The 27,294-nt window shown below is 47.9% G+C and overlaps 1 protein-coding gene across 3 annotated transcripts in view; it reads left to right on the top strand.

Moving 5' to 3' along the window:
• Nucleotides 1-27,294, top strand: part of DOP1B (DOP1 leucine zipper like protein B) — a 125,525-nt gene that overhangs the window by 67,540 nt on the left and 30,691 nt on the right. For 2 of the 3 annotated variants that reach the window (XM_023191193.1, XM_023191203.1), the window contains 11 exons: nucleotides 1,949-2,051; nucleotides 3,409-3,600; nucleotides 5,833-6,517; nucleotides 8,116-8,387; nucleotides 12,562-12,714; nucleotides 14,174-14,274; nucleotides 15,313-15,503; nucleotides 20,703-22,332; nucleotides 23,142-23,253; nucleotides 23,981-24,169; nucleotides 26,850-26,972. In XM_023191193.1, the coding sequence (XP_023046961.1) occupies nucleotides 1,949-2,051; nucleotides 3,409-3,600; nucleotides 5,833-6,517; nucleotides 8,116-8,387; nucleotides 12,562-12,714; nucleotides 14,174-14,274; nucleotides 15,313-15,503; nucleotides 20,703-22,332; nucleotides 23,142-23,253; nucleotides 23,981-24,169; nucleotides 26,850-26,972 (3,751 nt within the window). The remainder of the gene's footprint in view (nucleotides 1-1,948; nucleotides 2,052-3,408; nucleotides 3,601-5,832; nucleotides 6,518-8,115; nucleotides 8,388-12,561; nucleotides 12,715-14,173; nucleotides 14,275-15,312; nucleotides 15,504-20,702; nucleotides 22,333-23,141; nucleotides 23,254-23,980; nucleotides 24,170-26,849; nucleotides 26,973-27,294) is intronic. The other variant, XM_023191195.1, reaches the window with a different exon arrangement.

Below are 27,294 nucleotides of genomic sequence, written 5' to 3'. Positions count from 1 at the left end.
TTATGTTATGTTATGTTATGTTATGTTATGTTATGTTATGTTATGTTCTGTTCTTTTTTATTTTATGACAGTGTCTCTCTCTGTCACCCAGACTGGAGTTCACTGGCACGATCCCAGCTCACTGCAACCTCTGCCTCCCAGGTTCAAGCGATCCTCCCATCTCAGCCTCCCAAATAGCTGGGACTACAGGCACAGCCTCCCAAATAGCTGGGACAACAGGCACAGCCTCCCAAGTAGCTGCGACTACAGGCACAGCCTCCCAAATAGCTGGGACTACAGGCACAGCCTCCCAATTAGCTGGGACTATAGGCACAGCCTCCCAAGTAGCTGCGACTACAGGCGCCTGCCACCACACCTAGCTAATTTTTGTATTTTTAGTAGAGATGGAGTTTCACCATGTTGGCCAGGCTGGTCCCAAACTCCTGACCTCAGGTGATCCACCTGCCGTGGCCTCCCAAAGTGCTGGGATTACAGGCGTGAGCCACCAAATCCGGCTATCATGGTTTTTTTAAAAAAAAAAAAAAAAAAGAATAAAGTGTTTCTACTCAGATAGAGCTGACTCTCCACCTTTGCAACGTTTTGTCCTCCTTTCATCCCAGAGTTAATCACTGTCCTGAGATTAGTGTCTGCTTCAGTATAACATGGCTTTGCTGTTGTTGCCTGTGGATCCTATTACAGTTAATTTATACATCCCAGGGTTATGAGATGAAAAGCAATAGATACTTTTTAACTTACCATTTATCTAGTAGCCCGTTTATATAAAAAGAAGTCTTGAATTTCAGTTTAACATAAACAACTAACAATAGTTGATTTGTGGGGTTACACTTCTCTACAGAAGCTGAAGGATTCTAGGCAGCTCGGGTGCTGATAAACTCCTGGTATTACTTGGAGAGGAGTAGTCCCAGGCCACCTCCTACAGCAGGGCAAGCAGCCGTGTAGGCTGTGGTGTTCTCCAGCCCAGCCTCGTTCCCTTGGATTGTGCCTTTGGGCTTGGATTGGGGACCTGGGATTACATCTGTCGACAGTACCCCATGTCTCCTGGGTATGGGATCACACGTGTCTGAATCGGTAGAGTTCAAGTCAGAGGGAACCTGTTTGGACACCAGCAGATTCAAGACACTTATTGACACTTCTCCATGTTAGATACTTTTAGTCACCAAAATTTAGTTATGAGAACTACAAAAGCTGTCTTACTTTCTTTTTTTTTTTTTTTTTTTTTGAGGCGGAGTCTCGCTCTGTCGCCCGGACTGGAGTGCAGTGGCCGGATCTCAGCTCACTGCAAGCTCTGCCTCCTGGGTTTTATGCCATTCTCCTGCCTCAGCCTCCGGAGTAGCTGGGACTACAGGCGCCCGCCACCTCGCCCGGCTAGTTTTTTTTGTATTTTTAGTAGAGACGGGGTTTCACCGTGTTAGCCAGGATGGTCTCGATCTCCTGACCTCGTGATCCGCCCGTCTCGGCCTCCCAAAGTGCTGGGATTACAGGCTTGAGCCACCGCGCCCGGCCGTGTCTTACTTTCATTATGTTTGAAGTGGAATAACGTTACTGGAAATTGTAAGAAATGCTTGGACTTATGGCAGGAAGAATTATTATTATTATTATTATTATTATTATTATTATTATTATTATTATTTTGAGACAGGGTCTTGCTCTGTCACCCAGGCTGGAGTGCAGTGGTGCGATGTTGGCTCACTGCAACCTCTGCCACCCAGGTTCAAGCAATTCTTGTGCCTCAGCCTCCCGAGTAGCTAGGACTACAGTCGTGGGCCACCACACCTGGCTAAGTTTTTTGTACTTTAGTAAAGATGTGGTTTCACCATGTTGCCCAGGCTGGTCTCAGACTCCTGAGCTCAGACAGTCCGCTCATCTCAGCCTCCCAAAGTGCTAGGATTACAGGCGTGAGCCTCCACGCCTGGCCAAAGAATTGATTTTTCTTTGCTGTGATTTATAGACCAGTGAAGCAGCATTACAGTGTGAGGAACAGCGTCAGCCCTCCCCCGACGGTCTCGGAGCTCTGCACCCTCCTGGTCTTCCTGCTGGATGTCATTCCCTTGGTGAGTGCTGGGGAAGAGACGGCTCAACACCCGCTATTGTTTACTTTCTTACTGGTGGTGATGGCCTGCTTTATCAACCTCACATTACTGAAAATGTTTTACATAAACAGGCAACACTGTTTAGATGTTTGTTTTGGCATCAAAGATACAGCTGGATGTAATCTCTTATATTTTTAATGTCTTATTGAAAAGGGGCTATAACTTTTGGGCCAGTTGTAAGTGGGCAAAGCTGAAGTTAGGTCAACCAGCTGATGAACTGGGTATCATTCCCGTACTACAGTTATTTTAGGGGAAGAGTCAATATGTTTCCTAGTTAAAATTGTGCTGTTGGCTAATTTTCTCAAAGGAAACTAATTTCCTTAATATAGAAACGTGCCAATTTTATTTTCTATTGGAAAGTGTAAAGCCACTTGCGAGGAGAGGAATAACATCCTTGACTTGTCTAGATCAAGTTGAAATACTGAGCCTAGCTCTGTGGTATGCACTTGTAGTTCCCAGCTACTCAGGAGGCTGAGACAGGAGGATTGCTTGAGCCCAGGAGTTTGAGACCAGCCTGGACAGCATAACATGATCCAGTCTCAAACAAAAACAATAGAAATGTTCTTTTCTCTCTCTCTTTGTGTGTGTGTGTGTGTGTGTGTGTGTGTGAGTTTTGCTCTTGTTGCCCGGGCTGGAGTGCAATGGCAAGATCTCAGCTCACTGCAACCTCCACCTCTGGAGTTCAAGTGATTCTCCTGCCTCATCCTCCCAGGTAGCTGGATTACAGGCACCCACCACCACGCCCAGCTAATTTTTTGTATTTTTAGTAGAGACAAGGTTTCACTATATGACTGAGCTGGTCTCAAACTCCTGACCTCGGGTAATCCACCTGCCTCGGCCTCCCAAAGTGCTGGGATTACAGATGTGAGGCACCATGCCCAGCCTCTTTTCTGTTTTTTGAGATAGGGCCTCACTGTCACCCAGGCTGGAGTGCAGTGGCATGATCTCAGCTCACGGTAGCCTCATCCTCCCAGGCTCAAGCAATCCTCCCACCTCAGCCTCCCAAGTGTCTGAGACCACAGACATGTGCCACCATATCCGGCTAATGTTAGTATTTTTTGTAGAGATGGAGTCTCACTGTTTTGCCTAGGCTGATCTTGAACTCCTGAGCTCAAGCAATCTCCCTGCGTCAGCCTCCCAAGGTGCTGGCTGGGATTATAGGCATGAGCCACTGCGCCTAGTCTTCTTTTGTTTTCTAATTTGAAAATTAGTGTGAAATTTATGCCCTAAAAATTTGAATTAGATGCCATTTTGAGATGCATTGTTTTTCTGCTTGTAAACCAGCAATGCGCGGTTAACCCATGTGTTTATTTCATAGGAACTTTACTCTGAGGTGCAAACCCAGTATCTCCCTCAGGTGCTCGGCTGCCTGGTGCAGCCTCTTGCTGAGGACATGGAGGCCTTAAGTTTACCTGAACTCACGCATGCCCTGAAGACGTGTTTCAAGGTGCTCAGCAAAGTCCAGATGCCACCTTCCTACCTCGACACGGAGTCCACCAGCGGAACCTCGGTGTGTGCTCTGAGGGGCGGAAATGGTTCTGGGGGCTAAAAGCAGCCTGTGCCTTCATGGGAGTAGAAAGTCTTTAGGGTTGGTTAGGATAGGAATAAACACTAGAAGATACCCAGGTGATACGTCAAATATACTTATAAAACTCTCACTTAAAAAAGTTTTAGCACCTGGCATGGTGCTGTCGCTCACACCTGTAATGTCAACACTTCCGGAGGCTGGGGCAGGAGGATTGCTTGAGCCGAGGAGTTCGAGACCAGCCTGGGCAACACAGCAAGACCTCATCTCTCTACAAAATATAAATTAGGCCAAGTACAGTGACCCACACCTGTAATCCCAGCACTTTGGGAAGCCAAGGCGGGTGGATCTCCTGAAGTCAGGAATTCAAGACCAGCCTGACCAACATGGCAAAACCACGTCTCTACTAAAAGTACAACAATTAGCCAGGCATGATGGCATGTGCCTGCAGTCCCAGTTACTCCAGAGGCTGAGGTAGGAGAATTGCTTGAACCCGGGAGGCGGAAGTTGCAGTGAGCCATCACGCCGCTGCACTTCAGCCTGGGCGACAGAGCGAGACTCCGTCTCAAAAAAAAAATAAAAATAAAAATAAAAATTCGTCATGGTGGTGTTCACCTGTAGTTCCATCTCCTCAGGAGGTTGAGGTGGGAGCATCACTTGAGCCCAAGAGGTTGACTCTGCAGTGAGCCATGATTGCACGGCTGCACTCCAACCTGAGTGAGAGCAAGACCCTGTCTCTACAAAAAAAAAAATTTAAGTTTTAGCACCCTTTGTTTCACCCACTCTCACGCTACTTGCCTGCTCTGTAACTGCAGTTAATGGTTAGATATAGTTAATGACTATGTAGCTACAATTGATGGGCTAGTTATAACTAGCCTTGCAGACTGTTTCATATGTGTGTTTGTAGTGTGTGATTTTGGTTATTTCAAATATAAGTGAGACGAGGTACTGGATTAGTTTGCTGGGGCTGCCATAATAAAGTACCACAGACCGAGTGGCTTCAACAACAGATGTTTGTTTTCTCATGGTTCCGAAGGCCAGGGTCTGACAGGAGGGTGTCAGCAAGGTTGGCACCTCCTGAGCGCACTGGGGAAAAAGAGTCTGTCTCATGCCTCCCCGAGCTTCTGGTGGTTTGCTGGCAATATTCAGCATTCCTCGGCTTGTCGAAGCATCACCCCAGTCTCTGCCGTTACGTTCACTTGGCCGTCAACCTGTGTGCGTGTCTGTCTCTATGTCCAGATCTCTCCTTTTTATAAGGACACCAACCCTACTGGATTTGGGCCCGTCCTAATGATCTCATCTTAACTGGATCATCTGCAAAGACTCTATTTTCAAATTAAGGTACATTCACCGGTACTGGGAGTTAGGACTTTTAACATCTTTTTGAAGATAACATAACATACACTGTTCTCTAACTTGCTTTACTTTTCTTTCTTTTTTTTTTTTTTTTTTTGGACAGATTCTCTCCCTGTCACCCAGACTGGAGTGCAGTGGTGTGATTTCGGCTCACTGCAACCTCCATTCATGGGTTCAAGCAATTCTGCCTCAGCCTCCCGAGTAGCTGGGATTACAGGCACCCACCACCATGCCTGGCTAATGTTTTGTATTTTTAGTATTGATGGTGCTTACTATGTTGGCCAGGCTGGTCTCGAACTCCTGACCTCAAATGATCCACCTGCCTCGGCCTCCCAAAGTGTTGGATTACAGGCATGAGCCACCACTCCTGGCCTTACTTGATTTCTTTATACCTTTACTTTACCCTCAGCTCAGTTTCCTCATTGATATTTGTTTATTTGTCGGAAACAGTTCTTGCTCTGTTGTCCAGAGAACTGTGGCAGGTGATCCACCCACCTTGGCCCCTCTAAGTGCTGGGATTACAGGCTTGAGCCACCACGCCCTGGCAGAAACAACTTTTCAACAACTTTTTTGAACTCTGAAGGGTTTGTATATTTAGGCAAAAACACAAGAAAAATAGGCCCAAAAGCCAGCCTCCCCAGAGAGCATGTGGGTCCACCAGTCTCCTCTTTGCCACCCACCCCTCTCCTTCCCCTGCTTTGGGTGCCTCCTAAATTTCATTATATGCTTGACACAGAGATTCTCTAGTCTAGAGAGTGATGATTTTGAAAAACAGAACTGAAATATATTCATGATTTCAACTGATGCTTGAATACGTTGGTGTTAAGAGATGCACAATTCATGTGTTTTTATTTTTTACAGAGTCCAGTAAGAGGTGAAAACAGCAAAATAATTTTGGAAACAAAGGCAGTGATTCCCGGTGATGAAGATGCTTCGTTTCCCCCTCTGAAGTCTGAGGACAGTGGGATTGGTCTCAGTGCCTCGTCACCGGAGCTCTCTGAGCACTTGAGGGTTCCTCGAGTTTCTCTGGAAAGGGACGACGTTTGGAAGAAGGGCGGGAGCATGCAGAGGACGTTTCTTTGCATCCAAGAGCTAATTGCCAACTTTGCCAGCAAGAACATTTTTGGAGTACAGCTGACAGCGTCAGGAGAAGAAAGCAAGTCCGAGGAGCCTGCAGGGAAGAGAGACAGGGGTGGGACGCAGAGCCTGGCGGCCGAGGATTGCAGCAGGAAGAACTCGTGGGAGCCCAAGCCCATCACTGTGCCTCAGTTCAAGCAGATGCTTTCAGACTTGTTCATGGCACGAGGGTCTCCATTCAAGACAAAAAATTCGGAGTCACCGTCGTCTTCGACCAGCAGCCCCGCCAGGAAAAACGGGAGAGAATGGGATGTTGAACAGGTGGTCATTGACCTGAGGGGTTCCAGGGAGGAATGCAGGGAGGCCTTTGCCGCCGCCTGCCACCTGCTGCTGGACTGTGCCACCTTCCCTGTCTACCTGTCCGAGGAAGAGACCGAGCAGCTCTGTGCAATGCTCTTCCAGCTGCCAGGTGAGAGGCAGCCGTGCCGAAGTCCCTCTTCAGGAATCATACAATGAGGCGATTGATGTGGGTGGAATATCCCCTATCCGCAATGCTGGGGACCAAAAGTATTTTGGATTTCGGACTTTTTTCAGATTTTTTGAATATTTGCCTTATACTTACCCGTTCAGCATTCCTAATCCAGAAATCCAAAATCCAAGATGCTCCAGTGAGTATTTCCTTCGAGCATCATGTCAGTGCTAATAAGGTTTCAGATTATGGATTTGGGATTTCAGATTAGAGATTGTCAACCTGTATTTAAAGACTAGCTCAAATCGTGTCAGCCAAGAAGGCGCTATTGGCCTCATTTGTTCCCTTCCTCATTTGTACTTAGGACATTTTTGACTTGTGTCTCACTACATGGCAAAGTGGTAAGGGTGGGGCCTATATTTTTAAGGCTTGGGTGTCCAGCACAGCCCATCAGAAGACCTAAAACATGAGTGGCATTCAGTGGGAGTCAATAGACTATTTCATGATACCTGTTGATAAAGATTTTTTTTTTTTTTTGAGATAGGGTCTGGCTCTGTTGCCCAGGCTGGAGTGTGGTGGCACCAACTCACCTCACTGCAACCTCCGCCTCCTGGGTTCAAGTGATTCTCCTGCCTCAGCTTCCCCAGTAGGTGGGACGACAGGCACATGCCACTATGCCCAGCTAATTTTTTTTTTTTTGAGATAGCGTCTCACTCTGTCGCCGGGCTGGAGTGCAGTGGCACAATCTTGGCTCACTGCAGCCTCCGCCTCCCGGGTTCAAGTGATTCTCCTACCTCAGCCTTATGAGTAGCTGGGATTACAGGCACGTGCCACCATGCCCAGCTAATTTTTTTTTTTTTAGTAGAGACAGGGTTTCACCATGTTGGCCAGGATGGTCTCAATCTCTTGACCTCATGATCCACCCACCTAGGCCTTCCAAAGTGCTGGGATTATAGGCGTGAGCCACTGCGCCTGGCCCCCTAATTTTCATATTTTTAGTAGAAATGGGGTTTCACCATGTTGGCCAGGCTGATCTCAAACTCCTGGCCTCATATGATCTGCCACGCCTCGGCTCCCAGGCGTAAGCCACCAGGCCTGGCCAGTATTTATATATTGGTTTGCTAGGGCTCCCTGACAAAGTACAGTAAACTGAGAAATTTGTCTCATAGTTCTGGAAGCCAGAAGTTCAAGATCAAGGTGTCAGCCGAGCCACGCTCCTCCTCTGAGACTCCAGGTGGAATACTTTTTGGCCTCTTCAGCTTTTGGTGCTGGCCGGCAACCCTTGGGGGACTCCTCGGTTTGCAGCTGCATCAGTCCCGTCTCTGCCTTTGTCTTCACAAGGTGTCCTCTGTATGTCCTGTCTTCCCTTGACATGTCCCTCTTATAAGGACACCAGTCATATTGGATTAATCAGGGCCCACCCTAATGACCTCATCTTATTTCCAAATGAGTCTCACCAGCAGGAAGTTAGTGCACTGCTGTCCAGATGGATTTCTCAGGTAACTTCCCAGGTCTAGGGAGCTGTAGAATCTGCAGACTGAGGACCCGTTCTCATGTGGTTCTGCTTGTTTCTGCCTCTCCGGCGGGCTACCTTTCAGGAGCAGGTGATTCCAGTTTTCCATCTTGGCTGAAATCCCTTATGACCATTTGCTGCTGTGTGACTGACTGCTACCTCCAGAACGTGGCCATTTCCACTCTGCTGGAAGTGATAAACCATTCCCAGTCCCTGGCTCTTGTCATTGAAGACAAGATGAAACGCTACAAGAGCTCTGGACACAACCCTTTTTTTGGCAAGCTGCAGATGGTGACAGTTCCTCCCATTGCTCCAGGGATATTAAAAGTCATTGCAGAGAAAACAGATTTCTATCAGGTATTTCCCACTGGGAACACTCTTCTTATGGCCTCCTTCTCCTCCTGAGCTAAACTCAGAGCTGTATTGCTGGAGATGGGAGCAGTGGCCCACTTCTCTGGGAGTGATATTCCTGTAGGGCACTGGGCAGAGGCAGTAGCCTTTGGTCTTCTGAGACTGCCTGCCTCTCCCAGCATATAACTTTCACCCTCCAGGCAAGCTATGGTGAGAGCAACTGGGGCCCCAGTATTCTGGGCCTGCCATGACTGAGTGGAACCCCTGCCTGGGAGTGGGGTCTGGGTGGAGGCAGGGAGCCCCTGACTCCTCCACTGCACTCGCCTGGATTTAGTCTCTGCCACATCCAGCAGAGGGGTGGGAAGGTGATGTGCTGCTGGCCTGCCCCTCCCAGGAGGTGGAAAAGCCCTTGACTGGGAGCTGGGGAAAGAGAGCACCCTTTTTCTTGGCCACATGCGCTAGAGTGGATAGTGACGTTGCCATGGAGCTGAGCTCAGGGAGGAAGGAGATGATGAGCAGGTCATGGCCCAAGTGCTGTGACTCTTGCTGCTTTGACTGAAATGTAGTAGATTTTCCGGAATAAATGTCTCTTTATTTCCTGAATGTCCTTTGGATAATTTCCAGACTCTAAATGGTTGGTTGTTGTTGATTTTAAAATAATTTTCACCAGTTATGGTTGTGTTGCTGGGGAGAGGGTCCGTCTCTGGAACTCCTCACATCACTCAGCTTTGGTTCCATGAGGTGGGACCCCATCTATGGTGTCAGGTCCTGGGGGGAGCTTTTACTTAATTGCTCATTGAGGTTTTTTTTGTTTTTTTGTTTTTTTGTTTTTTTTTTTTTTGAGACGGAGTCCCACTCTGTTGCCCATGGCACGATCTTGGCTTACTGCAACCTGTACCTCCCAGGTGCAAGTGATTCTCCTGCCTCAGCCTCCTGAGTAGCTGGGACTACAGGCACCTGCCACCACACCTGGCTAATTTTTGTATTTTTAGTAGAGATGGGGTTTCACCACATTGGCCAGGCTGGTCTCAAACTCCTGACCTCAGGAGTTTGGGAGGCCCACCTCAGCCTCCCAAAGTGCTGGGATTACAGGCATGAGCCACTGTGCCCAGCTGCTCATTGTCTTTTGTATCACATTTCCCCTTCCTGCTAGAATTGAGTAACGTTAGATCTTGAATTGATAGAACTTGAAACCAGGACTGGAACTGCTATAAGCAGCAGTGATCAAGCAAGTGTCATCTTGGCCCTATGTAGCTTAGAGATCAGAAAATTTGGCACATTTACATTATATATAGGCACAGGGAAGAAAAAAGAAGAAAGAATTGAGACCATGAATCTTTGGAAAGGTACTCATAGAATAAAAGTGACAGTATTAAATACATTCCTTTTGTTCTGGGGAAGTGAGGGAAGCTTTTCCAAGTTGTTTTTGAAGCTTTGATTTTTATTTCATTTTCATGGAGTACGTATTCAAGTACCTACCACTTGCCTGGCACTAGAGCATACTTTTTTTTTTTTTTTGAGACAGAGTCTCGCTCTGTGGCCCAGGCTGGAGGGCAGTGGCATGATCTAGGCTCACTGCAACCTCTGCCTCCTGAGTTCAAGCGATTCTCCTGCCTTAGCCTCCCTAGTAGCTCGGACAACAGGTGCGGCCGTCACACCTGGCTAATTTTTGTATTTTTAGTAGAGACAGGGTTTTACTACGTTGGCCAGGCTGCTCTCGAGCTCCTGACCTCAAGTGATCCTCCCATCTCAGCCTCCCGAAGTGCCTTAAAGCGGTGAGCCACCGCGCCTGGCCAAGAGCATACTTTTTTTATTGACATGTAATAATTGTATATATTTATGGGTACAATTTGATATTCCTACACATTTATACATTGTGTAATGATCACATCATGGTAATTAGCATACCCGTCACCTTAAACATTTATCATTTCTTTGTTGTGAAAACATTCAAAACAGTCTCTTCTAGCAATTTGAAATACACAATGCATTACTGTTAGCAGTAGTCACTGTACCGTGCGGTAGAGTACCAGGATTTATTCCTTGGAGCATACTTTTATGTACTATACAGTTCTTGAGAGTTGGGGACAGCGGCAGCTAGTGCCTGTCCCTGTTGCAGATGCTGGAACTAGAGACACAGCAACCTCACCCATAGCCAGGATGTGCCCCCAATTCTCAGACTCCAGACAGGCCTATTGTCTGATCTTTCAACCTTTTTTTAATCCTGCGGAACAAGAGTTCCTGCTTCCCACAGTGCAAACGAGAAAAGGTCAGATAGCCCGGGGGTGCCCTGACCTTTCTTATCAGGTAGTGATGGCAGATTTCAGATAACTAAGACAACATCCAGAACAGGGGAGTAGAGTAAGGTTTAAACATGCGAAGGAAGGCCCGGTGCGGTGGCTCACGCCTGTAATCCCAGCACCCAGCACTTCAGGAGGCTGAGGTCTGCTTGCTTGAGCTCAGGAGTTCGAGACCAGCCTGGCCAACATGGCAAAACCCCATCTCTGAAAAAAAAAAAAAAATACAAAAATTAACCTGGCGTGGTGGCACACATGTAGTCCCAGCTACCTGGGAGGCTGAAGTGGGAGGATCATTTGAGCCCAGGAGGCAGAGGTTGCAGTGAGTTGACATGGTGCCACTGTGCTCCAGCCTGAGGCACATAGTGAGACCGTGTCTCAAAAAATATATATGAGGGAGTAGGTATGGTTTCGTGATCAGCATCAACTCTCAAAAACCTTGTAAAAAAATTTTTTAAACCTTCCAGAAGGGAGTCTCTTGCACATATATTTGCCATAGTGACAGCAAGGAAGTAGGGGGGGCGGTCTACTTAGGCAAAAAGTTTAATATCAGAATTCAATTGTAATGTGATTGTTGGAAATCACTTTCCCTTAGAGAGAAAGTAACAAAGTAATGGTTAGAAGTTTGAGCCAGTCAGTGGTTAACTTGATCTGTGCAGAGAAAGACGGTTTTATTGAGTAGAAATAAATGGGCCAAAAAAACAGTTATTTGATCTAAGTTATGCCTAAAATACTCCAGTCTATGAGATATAAACTTCTTATAGTCTGTGAAGTATAAGAATGTCTTTAGAAATTTCCCTCCCGGAAGTGGGGACCAGCCCTCCTTCTGGGTCTCCCCCTTGTTGGGGCAGGCACACTGACTTCTGCTCCCTGCCACTTGGCAAGGGTCTGTAGCCCTTTGCAGACCCTGTATGTTTAATGAGCTCAGTTCAGGGCTGGGAAGATGGAGGACGCGATTTGGGGGTATAATTAGTGTCTTGAAAGTGAGGCAGGCACCTGCCACAGCGTTGTGCACAGAAAAGGGAACAGTCAAATTAGTGGAATTAAAGCTGACAGGCGTGGCTCTTCATCCACGCTCTGTGGTAACCAATTTGAGCAAACCCCAGAGGTGACCAAGTGCTATGGAGCTGAACTCCAGAATAAGTGATCTTGACAACCACTGTAAATTCACCAAACTCCCTAGAGGCCGTAGCTGTGGATTCCCCAGCGCCTGCATAGGGTGAGGCTCAGTACCTGCCTGTTGAAAGAATGCTTCGACCCCTCTGGTCCAGTTTCCCGTTAATTCCCTTTCTGAAAGTAATGTTGAGGTCTAGGCAAGAGCTGCAGTGTTCTTGGCCAGAAACCTCCAGGTTTGACCTCCTATAACATTGCCTGCTGCCCGGATGACTTTGGTGGGTCTTTTCTGTTCTTTTCGTTTTTGAGACAGAGTCTTACTCTGTCGCCCAGGCTGGAGTGCAGTTGCGTGATCTCAGCATTTCAGCTCACTGCAACCTCCGCCTCCTGGATTCAAGCAATTCTCCTGCCTCACCCTCCCAAGTACCTGGGATTACAGGTGTCCACCACCACACCTGGCTAATTTTTGTATTTTTAGTAGAGATGGGGTTTTGCCATGTTGACCAGGCTGGTCCTGAACTCCTGACCTCAGGTGATCCACCCGCCTTGGATCCCAAAATGCTGGGCTTACAGGCATGAGCCACTGCACCCGGCCTTTGGTGGGTTTCTTGCTTTATTTGGTGATGATGTGTCTCTGGGTATGGAGGATTCTCACATGGCAAATATAGGTGAGAGCCAGTATGTCGGGGCTGGGACTGAGTGAGGAGGGTGTGAGCGGATGCTGCCTGTGTTGACATGGTCCCCCACCACCTGCCTTTTCCTTGTCCCAGAGGGTGGCTCGTGTGCTTTGGAATCAGCTGAACAAAGAGACCCGGGAGCATCATGTCACCTGTGTAGAATTGTTCTACCGGCTGCACTGCCTGGCCCCGACGGCCAACATCTGCGAGGACATCATTTGCCACGCCCTCCTGGACCCTGACAAGGTGAGACTTTCTGGCCACCACCTCCATCCTGCAGCACCCAGGCCCTTGTTGTACGTGCGCTTGGCCGACTGACATCCATCCAGTCAAAGTCTTTTTTTTTTTTTTGAGGCAGAGTCTCGTCGCCCGGGCTGGAGTGCAGTGGCCTGATCTCAGCTCACTGCAAGCTCCGCCTCCCGGATTTACGCCATTCTCCTGCCTCAGCCTCCCGAGTAGCTGGGACTACAGGCGCCTGCCACCTCGCCCGGCTAGTTTTTGTATTTTTAGTAGAGACGAGGTTTCACCATGTTAGCCAGGATGGTCTCGATCTCCTGACCTTGTGATCCGCCTGTCTCGGCCTCCCAAAGTGCTGGGATTACAGGCTTGAGCCACCGCGCCCAGCCCAGTCAAAGTCTTTCTGGGGCTGAGTGGACATCGTGATTAATAAAATAAGCAGAGGTGTTCCAGGATTTCAATACTGGAAGGCCACTAGAAGCTTGAGCCATTCTTTTTACAGCCCTGAAAATGTGGTTTGTGACCATATTAAGGCTCACCAGGGAAACCTGCTCAAACTTGCTGTAAGGACTTGCAGGGCTTCTGCAGGTGTTGTAGGGAATTGATTGTCCCCGGAAGAACTTACTGAAGCAGGACTTGGTGGCTCACTATGGTGGCTCACCCCTGTAATCCCAGCATTTTGGGAGGCTGAGGTGGGAGAAATTGAGGCCAGGAGTTCAAGACCTGCCTGGGCAACCACAAATAAATAAGGCCAGACATGGTGATTCACGCCTGTAATTCCAGCACTTTGGGGGTCCGAGGCAGGCGGATCACCTGAGGTTAGGAGTTCGAGACCAGCCTGAGCAACATGGTGAAACCCTGTCTCTACTAAAAATACAAAATAAGCCGGGCGTGTTGGCGCATGCCTGTAATCCCAGCTACTCTGGAGGCTGAGGCAGGAGAATCACTTGAATCTGGGAGGCAGAGGTTGCAGTGAGCGGAAATCGCTCCACTGCACTCTGGCTTGGGTGACAGAGTGAGACTCCGTCTCAAAAAATAAAAAATAAAAATAAAAATAATAATAAACCAATGTTTTAAAAAAATATATTTTATTGAGAATTTATTGTCCTGGATCTCCTTTGCAGTCTGTTGTGTGTCCTCGTTCTTTAAGACACTTGGGGCTGACACTTGCAAGGAAGCCATGCTCCTTTGTGTTTTCCTTTGGCTGCAGACCACAGGGGTGACCCTGGACTCCAATACTGAGCTCTGAATGTGCTGCTGTGTTAAAGTGAACAATCAGAGAGAGAGGACACAGGTTCTCCTTTTCCTTCTGGCCAAATCAGTCAAAGGAGAATGCAGCATCTTTGCTGTGGTTACTGTCAGTTCTGCTGAAGTCTTTGATCTGTTGTTTAAATGGGGTTTATGGTGACTGAAGACAGCGGTCAGTTATGAAACCAAGTTCCTCACTGCCATTTATTTCCTCATCAAGGGTACAAGGCTGGAAGCTCTGTTTAGATTTTCCGTGATCTGGCACCTGACAAGAGAGATCCAAGGCAGTCGAGTAACATCTCACAATCGCTCCTTTGACAGGTAAGGCGGTCTTCGTTATGATCTACCGTTAACTCTCAAGGAAACTCCACAGAGGTTCCTGCCCAACATGTGAGGCTGGGGAGGGAGAGGTGCATGCAGTTGAAAACATGACCCCTATGGCTGGGCACAGTGGCTCATGCCTGTAATTCCAGTACTTTGGGAGGCCAAGGCAGGTGGATCACTTGAGGCCAGGAGTTCAAGACCAGCCTGGCCAACATGGTGAAACCCCATCTCTACTAAATATACAAAAATTAGCCGGGCATGGGGTTGGGCACCTGTAATCCCAGCTGCTTGGGAGGCTGAGGCAGGAGAATCGCTTGAACCCAGGAGGTGGAGGTTGCAGTGAGCCAAGACTGCGCCACTCCACTCCACCTGGGTGACAAGAGCGAAACTCCATCTCGAAAAAAGAACACCGGACCCCTGCTCATGACCCCCCCGAGCACAGCCAGTGGTTCCCATAAACAAGTGAATTTTGGCCAGACACATGTGAACACGTTAGGAATTTTCTTAATTTGTTTGGGATGTGAGGAATCCTGGCATACCCCAGAATCACCTGTGCAGCTTTTACAACATGCCCCTACGAGGGGACTTTGCAGGGAGGTCAGATGGCCTAAACCTCCCCTGGGGGGTGAGCACAATTGGTGTGTGTGCTTGTCCCGTCACTGACTCATGCTGAAGAGGGGAACTTGATTGCAGCCCATTCTACTCCACATTGTTTTTCCCGAGTCCCTCTGAAACTCTAGGCATGAGGCCAGGCACTCAGCCTTAGACGCCAGCTGATTCTGATGCCTGGGGCCCAGGCCCAGACTCAGATACATAACCCATTTGGGGTGAGGCCTGAGCACTGGGATTTTAAATGCTCCCACTGGTGACCAAGTGGAGTCCCCCTTGTCCTCATCCACTTGGGTCTGGAAGTCCAGCTTGGGTGCAGCTCCTGGGGGCCCTGTGTTAGGTGATGCCCTATGCCCAGTGTCCACCATGGTGCCTGGCGCACAGGCGTGGCTGCGAGCAGACTCACTGGTGTGTTTCCCACCGCAGGTCCTTGTTCGTCGTGCTGGACAGCCTGGCCTGCACGGATGGCGCCATCAGCGCAGCAGCCCAGGGCTGGCTGGTACGTGCGCTCTCCCTTGGGGACGTGGCTCGCATCCTCGAACCCGTGCTCCTGCTCCTGCTGCAGCCAAAAACCCAGAGAACCTCCATCCACTGCCTCAAGCAGGAGAATTCGGCCGGTGAGCAGCCTGCATGGGACCCGAGGGTGAGGGAGGAACGGGTCGGGGGACTGGACCTCAGTAGTGATAGTTGAGGGACTGAGGCCCACTAGCTAGTTTTATTAGATGCAAATGGTGCTTTGTAAATTGTGAGGACTTTGACAATTTAAGGACCAGTGATCTAGCACTTAGAACTATTAGTGAGTGGGTTTGCTGTTTTCACTGAAAAAACAGATTATTTTGTTATTAAGGAAAATTGGCCGGGCATAGTGGCTCACAACTGTAATCCCAGCACTTTGGGAGACTGAGGCAGGTGGATCACCGGAGGTCAGGAGTTCAAGACCAGCCTGGTCAACATAGTGAAACCCTGTCTCTACTAAAAATACATAAATTAGCCGGGCGTGGTGGTGCACGCCTGTAATCCCAGCTACTTGGGAGGCTGAGGCAGGAGAATCTCCTGAACCCGGGAGGTGGAGATTGCAGTGAGCTGAGATGGCACCACTACACTCCAGCCTGGGTGACAGAGAGACTCTGTCATTCATAAATAAATAAATAAAATAACTTTTATTTGTGAACCTTCAACTACAAGGTAAGTAGTTTATTTTCTCTCTGTGCTCTAAGATTCTTTTAGACTATAAAATCCTGTTAATCAGATTATCAGAAATGAAGAAGAAATAAACCTTTCAGTTCAGAGAACTTCCAGAGACGTCTTTAACACAAATGTAAAAGAATATAGGTAGAAATTAGGAAAGAAAAGAAAAACTAAGCCTGATGAGTCAATTAAACTTCAATGATTAATATTGAATGAATTTTATGAACTAACATTACTTCCTACAATAGCTGTATTTAATGACTGCACAATTTTCTAAGGGATGGTTTGCAAACTTTGAGTGAGTTTGTTTAGCTTGAGGCAGAAATTTAAAAATAATAACAATAATAAGTACTGCATTCATTCATTCCAAGAAAAGTAACGGACAAGCTATAAGAAGGTTGTAGTGACCTAGTCTAAGAAGTAAAAGCCAAGGCCCAGAATGTGGCAAGACAAAGGTTAAAAAGTAAAGAAGGGCCAGGCAGTGGCTCACCCGTGTAATCCTGGCACTTTGGGAAGCCAGGGTGGGCAGATCACGGGGTCAGGCCTGTGACCCGTGACTGTGACCGTCCTGGCTAACACGGTGAAACCCCATCTCTACTAAAAATACAAAAACTAAGCTGGGCGTGGTGGTCGGTGCCTGTAGTTCCAGCTACTCGGGAGGCTGAGGCAGGAGAATGGCATGAACCCGGGAGGCAGAGGTTGCAGTGAGCTGAGATCGCACCACTGCATTCCAGCCTGGGCCACAGAGTGAGACTCCATCTCAAAAAAAAAGAAAGAAGAAAAGAATAGCAAGTTTTCCTCTGCCTAGCAAGCTCACTTCAAGGATAGTTATAAGCTAACACTGTTCGAGAAGTTGAAACCAAAGGAATAGACTCCAGACACCCCAACTCCGGAACAAGGGGTGTAGTAGAAAAGAAAGGACAAATGTCTGTATTTAGCCAGTTTTTGTTTTTTCTTTCAGCGCAGCTACAAGGCCACCAGCTATGCAAGGCCACAAGTTATGCCAAGTCATCAGTTATGCTATAGATTACGTGACCTGTGATATGATTAACTGCTTTTGTTTTGCTTCTGTAAGCCTGCTTATAAAAACCCCGCCACTCTGTTCAATGCTCAGTTTTTTGGGTGTGAATCCACTGAGCCAGTGCATACCATAAAATAAACATCCTCCTATTTTCCCATATCCATCTCTCTAGTCCTCAGTTTCCCACAACAAGCTTGCTGGGTTATAAATATCCTGTATTTATCTCAATCTTTTTTTGTGTATGTGAGGCAGAGTCTCGCTCTGTCACCCAAGCTGGAGTGCGGTGGCATGATCTCAGCTCACTGCAACCTCCACCTCCTGGGTTCAAGTGATTCTCCTGCTTTAGCCTCCTGAGTAGCTGGGATTACAGGCATGTACCACCATGCCTGGCTAATTTTTTTTTTTTTTTTTTTTTGTATTTTTAGTAGAGACAGGGTTTCATCATGTTGGTCAGGCTGGTCTCGAACTCCTGACCCCCAATGATCTGCCCGCCTCGGCCTCCTAAATTGCTGGGATTACAGACATGAGCCACCTCACCTGGCTATCTCAATCTTATCTTACAGAGAAAAGCAGCGCATCAGCTAAGTAAGCAGAGGTATATTAAATGGCTTCCTGTCTTTATAAGGCTCTGGCCTAAACCTCTAACCTCTGGTTTTCCTTTAGGGGAAAAGCTGGCTGACCTATCAAATAGGCCCTATCAAATTTTATTGTTCCACATTGTAAGAAAGTAAAACTGAAGTGTAAACAAAGAACCTTCTTTAAAGTTTGGCTGCTATTCATGGCAGCTACATTTTTTAGTATGTCTTTTCTGTTTTAAGAGGAAAGCTCTATCTCCACAGTTCCTTGGGCTTTATTATTATTATTTATTTATTTTGAAGAAGAAGAACAGTCTCACTCTGTCGCCCAGGCTGGAGTGCAGTGGCGTGATCCCAAGTCACTGCAGTCTCTGCCTCCCAGGTTCAAGCGATTCTCCTGCCTCAGCATCCTGAGTAGCTGGGATTACAGGCGCTGGCCACCACAGCCAGCTAACTTTTTGTATTTTTAGTAGAAACGGGGTTTCACCATGTTAGCCAGCTTGGGTCTTAAACTCCTGACCTCAGGTGATCCGTCTGCCTCAACCTCCCAAAGCGCTGGGATTACAGGTGTGAGCCACCACGCCCAGCCTTAATTTTTGTATTTTTAGTAGAGAGGGGGGTTTCGCCGTGTTGGCTAGGCTGGTCTTGAACTCCTGAGCTCAAGTGTTCCGCCTGCCTCGGCCTCCCGAAGTGCTGGAATTACAAGTGTGAGCCACTGCGCCTAGCCTTCCTTGGTCTTTAAAAGTCTCCCAGCACTACCTTGCTGCTTCCTCTAATCTGTTTCCTGCTGACCACAGAAATAGTCTGCCACCTCCAAGTAGGGGAGAACATCTTTGCCCTACCCTACTTCTGTAATCCTGTAGAAATCTATTTTTAAAATACTGCTATGCACTTCAAGTAGCTCATCAATTTCTGATATTCTTCTTTCATTTTTGATCTTGCTTAATATCCATGACATAGATTTTTTTTAAAGCTCTTTTGTGTGCCTTTATCTTGTTTGATCATCCTAAAAACCTTATGAGAATGACAGATTTTTTTTTTTTTTTTTTTTGAGATAGAGTCTCGCTCTGCCACCCAGGCTGGAGTGCAGTGGCGCAATCTTGGTTCATTGCAACCTCTGCCTCCCGGGTTCAAGCCATTCTCCTGCCTCAGCCTCCTGAGTAGCTGGGATTACAGGCATGTGCCTCCACACCCAGCTGATTTTTGTATTTTTAGTTGAGATGGGGTTTCACCATGTTGGCCAGACTGGTCTCAAACTCCTGGCCTCAAGTGATCCGCCCACCTCAGCCTCCCAAAGTTCTGGAATTACAGGTATGAGCCTCCATGCTCGGTTCATGGCATGGATTTATTGAACACTGCTTATTAAAACTGTTTAGCAATATCAAAGACTTTTGACTCACTTCTTTTTAAAAAAAAAAAATAGGCAGTGGTCAGTGGCCTATTTGACTTCTCCTAAAAGAGACTTGAATATTTAAAAGTGTCATATGTTTTCTGATTATAGCAGTAGTAACATGCTTATTTTTAAAATGGAAATAATGAGGACACAAAAACCTAAATGGAAGCCCTTTGTAATGCTAGTTGATAGAACTAGGGATTGTTCATGGTTTGGCAGGTAGTCTTCCAGACTTTCCTAGTGACTGTGTATCTGGGCTCATTCTATACAATACTCTTCTGCTGCTTGATTTTTTTTCCTTTCTTTCTAGAGATAGGGGTCTCACTCGGTTGCCCAAGCTGGAGTGCAGTTACACCATCATAGCTCACTGCAGTCTCGAACTCCTGGGCTCAAAAGACCCTCCAGCCTCAGCCTCCCGAGTAGCTGGGACTACCAGTGTGTGTCACCATACCTAGATAACTTTTAAATTTTTTGTAGAGGTGGTGTTTTTCCATGTTGCCCAGGCTGGTTTGGAACTCTAGGGCTCAAGCAATCCTCCTACCTTGGCCTCCCAAACATCCCTCCTACCTTGACCTCCCACAGTATTGGGATTACAGGCATAATCCACTGTACCTGGCTTGATTTTTTCTTTCTTTCTTTCTTTTCTTTTTTTTTTGAGACAGAGTCTTGCCCAGTCTGGAGTGTAGTGGCGTGATTTCAGCTCACTGCAACTTCCGTCGTTCAGGTTCAAGTGATTCTCCTGTCTTAGCCTCCCACGCTGGGACTACAGGCATGCACCACCACGTCCAGCTAATTTTTGTATTTTTAGTAGATGGGGTTTCTCCATGTTGGCCAGGCTGGTCTCAGACTCCTGACCTCCGGTGATCTGCCTGCCTAGGCTCCCAAAGTGCTGGGATTACAGGCATGAGCCACCATGCCACCATGCCCAGCCTCCAGTTTATCTTTATACACACATGACATTTTGGTGAATATCCACATCCTTGTGGCTTTGAAAGTCTTCTGCTGACATTTCTGCAGGATACATTTCTGTTTTTTTGTTTTTTGAGATGGAGTTTTGCTCTGGTTGCCCAGGCTAGAGTTCACTGGCACAATTTCAGCTCACTGCAACCTCTGCCTCCTGGGTTCAAACGATTTTCCTGCCTCAGCCTCCTGAGTAGCTGGGATTACAGGGGACCACTACCACGCCCAGCTAACCTTTTGTATTTTTAGTGGAGATGGAGTTTCACCATTTTGGCCAGACTGGTCTCAAACTCCTGACCTCAGGTGATCCACCTGCCTTGGCCTCCCAATTGCTGGGATTACAGGTGTGAGCCACCATGCCCTGCCAGGATACATTTCTTGAAAGGGAATTCCTAGGAAAAAATAATACGTATTGCTGCCCCCAAAGAGTTATGATACTTAAGTTTACTACAACAATGTAACTAAATGATCCCATCCTTGAACGTTCTGTAAAACCTATCCACCTTCCTTTGTCTGCTTTTGTCTGTAATATAACCCGGACTCTGGTGGTGGTGGTTCATGTGAGAGTTTTAGGAAGATTAATCTTTCTGTCTGGCTTTAAGACAAAGACCGCCCTACAGCTAATGTGTCACAACTGAGCCTTCTGTTCCAAAGTCGTTTGTCATCTTGTCATTTTCAGATGACTGGCACCGTTGGTTTAACAGGAAGAAAACCTCTTTCAGAGACGCACATGCAGGCCCGGAGCCTCAGGAGAGCGGCTCTGAAGAGCACCTGCCTCTGAGCCAGTTCACCACGGTGGACCGTGAAGCCATTTGGGCCGAAGTGGAGAAGGAGCCCGAGAAGTACCCGCCACAAGGTATGCTGAGCGAGGAAGAGCTGCCCTACTACGTGGAGCTTCCAGACAGGACAGCCCACAGCGCCCCAGACAGCAGCGAGCACACCGAGTCCGCAGATACGAGCTCCGGCCACACAGACAGCGAGAACACGTCCTCCTTCTCCTCCCCTTCCCACGACCCGCAGGAGCTGAGCAATGAAGAGAACTGCTGTGCACCCATCCCCATGGGGGGCAGAGCATACCCCAAGCGCTCGGCCCTGCTGGCGGCCTTCCAGTCAGAAAGCTTCAAGGCTGGGGCCAAGTTAAGTCTGGTGCGGGTAGACTCGGACAAGACGCAGGCTTCTGAGTCGTTCTCCAGCGATGAGGAGGCCGACTTGGAGCTCCAGGCCCTCACTACGTCCAGGCTGCTGAAGCAGCAGCGGGAAAGGCAGGAGGCCGTCGAGGCCTTGTTCAAGCACATCCTGCTCTACCTGCAGCCCTACGACTCTCGACGGGTCCTCTATGCCTTCTCGGTGCTGGAGGCTGTGCTCAAAACCAACCCTAAGGAGTTCATCGAGGCCGTGTCCAGGACTAGCATGGACACCAGCTCCACCGCGCACCTCAACCTCATCTCCAACCTCCTGGCTCGCCACCAGGAGGCCCTCATTGGCCAGAGTTTCTACGGAAAGCTCCAGACCCAGGCCCCCAACGTGTGCCCCCACTCTCTGCTGCTGGAGCTGCTCACCTACCTCTGCCTGAGCTTCCTGCGCTCCTACTACCCCTGCTATTTGAAGGTCACGCACCGAGACATTCTCGGCAACCGGGACGTGCAGGTCAAAAGTGTCGAGGTTTTGATCAGGATCATGACGCAGCTGGTCTCGGTGGCCAAGTCTTCGGAAGGGAAGAACGTGGAATTCATCCACAGCTTGCTGCAGAGGTGCAAAGTTCAGGAGTTTGTCCTGCTCTCCCTGTCGGCGTCCATGTACACGAGCCAGAAGCGCTACGGGCTGGCCACCGCCCACCACGGCAGGGCCCTGCCAGAGGACAGCCTCTTTGAGGAGAGTCTCATCAACTTGGGTCAGGACCAGATCTGGAGTGAGCACCCACTGCAGATCGAGCTGCTGAAGCTGCTGCAGGTGCTGATTGTCTTGGAGCACCACCTAGGCCGGGCCCACGAGGAGGGGGAAAACCAGCCCGACCTGTCCCGGGAGTGGCAGAGAGCACTGAACTTCCAGCAGGCCATCAGCGCCTTGCAGTACGTGCAGCCCCACCCCCTCACCTCCCAGGGGCTGCTGGTCTCCGCGGTGGTGAGGGGTCTGCAGCCCGCCTACGGCTACGGCATGCATCCCGCCTGGGTGAGCTTGGTCACACATTCCTTGCCCTACTTCGGAAAGTCCCTGGGCTGGACGGTGACACCCTTTGTTGTCCAGATTTGCAAAAACTTGGATGACTTGGTCAAGCAGTATGAAAGCGAATCTGTGAAGCTCTCTGTCAGGTGCGTTGTGCTCTTTGTGACATGTTTATTGCTTTAGTGATGGTTTTTATAACGAATGACTGTTTTGCCATGGATGTCGATTGGAGGATAATTTCATCCCACCGAGAAGCCTGTTTAGCATTGTCAAGAAGGGTAGCAAGCAACTAAATGTTCTGATCCGTTATGGTATGTTACGTTACGTTACGTTACGTTATATTTGAGACGGAATCTCTGTCACCCAGGCTGGAGTGCAGTGGCGTGATCTCAGCTCACTACAACCTCTGCCTCCCGGGTTCAAACAATTCTCCTGTCTCAGCCTCCCAAGTAGCTGGGAGTACAGGTGCCTGCTGCCACACCTGGCTAATTTTTTGTATTTTAGTAGAGACGGGGTTCCACCGTGTTGCCCAGGCTGGTCTTGAACTCCTGAGCTCAGGCAATCCACTGCCTTGGCCTCTCAAAGTGCTGAGGCGCTAGAGTGAGCCACTGTGCCCAGCCCTGATCCTTTATTTTAAATCCACACGGGTATCCAGTCTAGCTCAGTGTTGCAGGGCATGTCAGCTGCTCTCTACTATTTTTGCAAAACAGAAATAAAAATGTGAATCATCACAGAAATTCTAAAACATTGAAACTATTTTTCCAAAGTGACTATATGAATGTAAAATCGCACAAAGGATGGTTAACATTATTATAATGATATTCCATGACAAGAGCTCCAGTTTATTTGAGATGGTGATCTCTCTCTAGTTCCTGTGTTTATATGTAGGATTAGAAACCCTTATGGCCTCATTCTTTAAAAGTTCTCAAACAAATTTCTCTTTTCTTCACCACAGCACAACCTCCAAGAGGGAAAATATTTCTCCAGATTATCCACTCACCCTTTTAGAAGGTCTGACGACCATTAGTCATTATTGTCTTTTGGAACAAGCCAACCAAAACAAAAAGGTAAATTTTTTTTTTCCTGAGTTCAAGGCAATTTTCTTGTTTGTTTTGTCTTTGGTTTATGACTGTTTCAAATAAGTAACATATGTATGTAATGTATATAACTAATGTGCATATGGAAGTAATGCAAATATTACACAAGTCATGTACATATGTATGCAAATACATGTGTGTTAGCAATGCAAGTGTGTATGCAAATGCGTGTATATAATTAACGCAAATTCATGTGTATAAGTAATGTATATATGTCAGCCATGCAAACAGAGTTTTCTTCCTGCTGGCAATCCCTGTGCCAGCCCTTTGCCCACTGTTCCATCAGTAGCCTATGAGATAACATATAAGCCACTTGTTTGATTTTAGGCTTATAGTCATCTTTTTCCACATATTTTTTATTTTCTGTCATAGCGTTCGTGAAATCTGAGTTGGCAGACATTTTAGCTGTTGGTTATTCTACCCTGTCTGGGATTAAGTCTTAGAATACATCTAACACTTTGGTTGAGTGGTTGAAAAGTTCCTAATGTGGAACATCAGACTCACAGCTGTCTCTGTGAAAGAGAACCATGGGTTGAAATGCACAGGGAAGCTTATTGCTCCCAGACCACCACGTGTATGAGTTGCTTAGAAGAGAGTCCAACAGCACAGACTTAATCCCGCCAGCACTGCTGCCCTCATGGGAAGAAAAACCATTCCATAGACAGAGCCGGCCTCATGTATTCATTTTAATTTTTAGACCATGGCCGCAGGTGATCCTGCCAACTTGAGGAATGCCAGAAATGCCATCTTGGAAGAGCTGCCTCGAACTGTTAACACCATGGCCCTTCTCTGGAATGTTCTCAGAAAGGAGGAGACTCAAAAGAGACCTGTCGATCTCCTAGGGGCCACAAAGGGATCCTCTTCCGTTTACTTTAAAACCACCAAAGTAAGAGGATGTCTCTGTAGTTCTGTCATTTACTTGGTCTTGTATTGTTCTACCCAAAATAAATACGTATAGGAAAGTGTGCGTAATAAACAGATGTGCTCAATGAAACCCAAGTCAGAGGTCAGAAGTAGAAATCTCTAGGTCATTTGTTATCAGTAAGTTTCCTATACCTGAAATGGAGGAGTCCGAGTGGTTTCAGCCTGTTTTCTTCTAATTTTCCATTCACCTTATTTTGTAGTTAAAAATAAAGTCTTGGCTGGGGACAGTGGCTCACACCTGTAATCCCAGCACTTTGGGAGGCCCAGGTGGATGGATCACCTGAGGTCGGGAGTTCAAGAACAGCCTGGCCAACATGGTGAAACCCTGTCTCTACTAAAAATACAAAAATTAGCCATGTGTACTAGCACGTGTCTGTAATCCCAGCTACTCAGGAGGCCGAGGCAGGAGAATCACTGGAACCTGGTGAGCCAAGATCATACCACTGCACTCCAGCCTGGGCAATAGAGCAAACCCCATCTCAAAAATAATAATAATGATTAATAAATAAAATCTCTAGAGCTAGGCACGGTGGCTCATGCTTGTAATTCTAGCACTTTAGGAGGCCAAGATGGGTGGATTGCTTGAGCTCAGGAGTTCGAGACCAGCCTGGCCAACATGGCAAAACCCCATCTCTACAAAAAATACAAAAATTAGCTGGATATGGTGGCAGGCACCTGTAGTCCCAGCTGCTCAGGAGGCCGAGGCAAGAGGATTGCTTGAGCCCAGGAGATGGAGGTTGAAGTGAGCTGAGATCATGCCAGTGCACTCCAGCCTGGGCGACAGTGAGACCCTATCTCAAAAAAAATAGTCTCCAGTGGTTCAAGGCGGGGGTACCTAGGTCCTCACCTGTAAATGATTTAGAGACCCAAGTCTCGAGTCTCTAAAGCATTTCTGCTGGACAGCTCATCTCTGTTCTGCTTTTAGTGGTGCCTGTCAAACATGGCCCCATCGGTGTGGAATGTCAGGGTGCCTTTCAGTTCTTAAACCAAAAATGCACAACCATGAATATTTATATTATAGTTTAGTCTTCTTCCATTTTCAGTGTCTGCCTCAGAAGGCCGTAGGCGCAGGACTCGGTCGCTCACCATCTGTGTTACTGTGTGTGGTGTCTCAGAATTATCTGCCACATCTGACATCAGTTGAGTGCCCCCAGGTGCCATCTGTGGCCTCAGGGATGAGCCTTGCCATCCTGCATTTAGGTACCATGGTGCACAGGTGGCCTCCAGCCATTCTGTCGATTCCAAGGGTGCTCTAGAAGGGAATTCTGTATTTCAAGCTTCTACAAGAACCTGCTCTTAAAAAGATTCAGAAAACCTTTTTTCTCACTCAGAAAAAAAAGATTTTCTAAACCTTTTTTAGAGGCGCTTCCTGTAGCACTCAGCCTCTCTGAGCCTCCATTTCCTCTTCTGTTAAACCAGGCTGTGGCTAGCATCCTATCCTCATGGGTTGATGGAAAGAGTAATTACAATAAAGGCTAATGCTCATTAGGCACTTAACTCTTAGCCCTCCCTCAGGAACTCAGGGCCGAGGAGCGGGATCCCCCATTAGTCCCTCTAGAGCGGAAACCATGGTGGAAAGGAGGGGACAGCTCCATGCTGGCTCAGTTGTATCTAATGTGAAATAAACATGGGCAGTTGACACAGGAAGCGCTGGGTAAATCCGTCCCTTCGACAAGACGTTTTGTGCCTGCTGCCAAGCACCAGGCTCTCTTGCTTTACCAGGGGACAAGAGAGATGAAGTCCCTGCCCCCTGGCTGTGGCAGACATGAACTGGCAGTGTAATAACGACGTGAGCAAGGCTTCAGAGAAACGCAGGGTTTCCTGAGAATGTGTGAACAGGAGCCCTGGCCTGGTCTGGGGTTCCTGAGGCAGCGTGACTTAGCTGAGGCCCCAGGTGGAGAGGATTTAACTAGGGTGGGCATTTCAGGCTGGGAGGGCAGCAGGATTTACAGAGCGAGGAACGTGGCAGGAACACAGAGAAATTCGTAAGTAGCAAAGCGGAAGGTGCTGAGTGACATCAGGACCATGTTACAGGTTTAATTAAATTGATTACATGATAAAATTAGTTAAATGGTGTTTATTTCTGGAAGTTGAGCAAGAACTTTCCTAATGAATATAAGCCCTTCCGCAGCTGATGGAGTCAAGCTGAGGCTGTGGGATTTCCAGATGGAAACAGTGCTGCAAAGCCTTGCCGGCCTTCCTGCAAGACCCCTGCTGTGTTCACAGCAGCAAGGGTGAAACTCATCATCTCCTGAGATGCTCCTGGCCAATCAAGCTGGCCATCGCTCTTTCCACCTGGCCAATCAAGCTGCCATCCGTCTCTCCACCTGGCCAGTCGAGCTGGCCGTCCGTTTCCCCACCTGGCCAGTGCGAGCTGGCCATCCACCTCTCCACCTTGGCCGCTCACTGCTCCTTCCCCTTGGCATGACACGCCACCATCACACATCCAACTCCTTCCAGAAAGGGTTCTGATTCCTCCTTTTGCTGGGATCCACCCGCCAGGGAAGCACCTCAGCACAGCATTGGGCATGAACATGACAGGGTCCTTGATCTTGGGAATGGACAGCAGGTGCTGGTTCAATGTATAGGATGCCGTAGCCCCAATATTACCCTGCAGTAACTTTTTTTCCCCTGTTTTCTAGACCATAAGACAAAAAATTTTAGACTTCTTAAACCCGTTGACGGCCCATCTCGGGGTTCAGTTGACAGCAGCTGTTGCAGCAGTGTGGAGCAGAAAGAAAGCCCAGCGTCACAGTAAGATGAAGGTAAAGTTTAAAAAGTTACGGGAGCGGTTAAACTTACCGTGACAAAGAAATACCACAGAATCATGTGGAATCAAAGGTGACATTGGAGGCCAGCATGGGAAACTATTGAGTTGATTTAATCATTTTATTTTATTGATTGATTGATTTGAGGTGGAGTCTCTCTTGTCACCCAGGCTGGAGTGCAGTGGTGCGATCTTGGTTTGCTGCAACCTCCACCTCCTGGGTTCAAGTGATTCTCCTGCCTCAGCCTCCCAAGTAACTGGAATTGTAGGTGCCCACCACCATGCCCAGCTAATTTTTGTATTTTTAGTAGAGACAGGGT

The sequence above is a fragment of the Piliocolobus tephrosceles genome, chromosome 19 (assembly GCF_002776525.5).
Source record: "Piliocolobus tephrosceles isolate RC106 chromosome 19, ASM277652v3, whole genome shotgun sequence".
NCBI classification, from domain to species: Eukaryota; Metazoa; Chordata; class Mammalia; order Primates; family Cercopithecidae; genus Piliocolobus; species Piliocolobus tephrosceles.
Note: the sequence above shows the minus strand (reverse complement) of the source record. Positions and strands in the feature narration are given on the sequence as shown.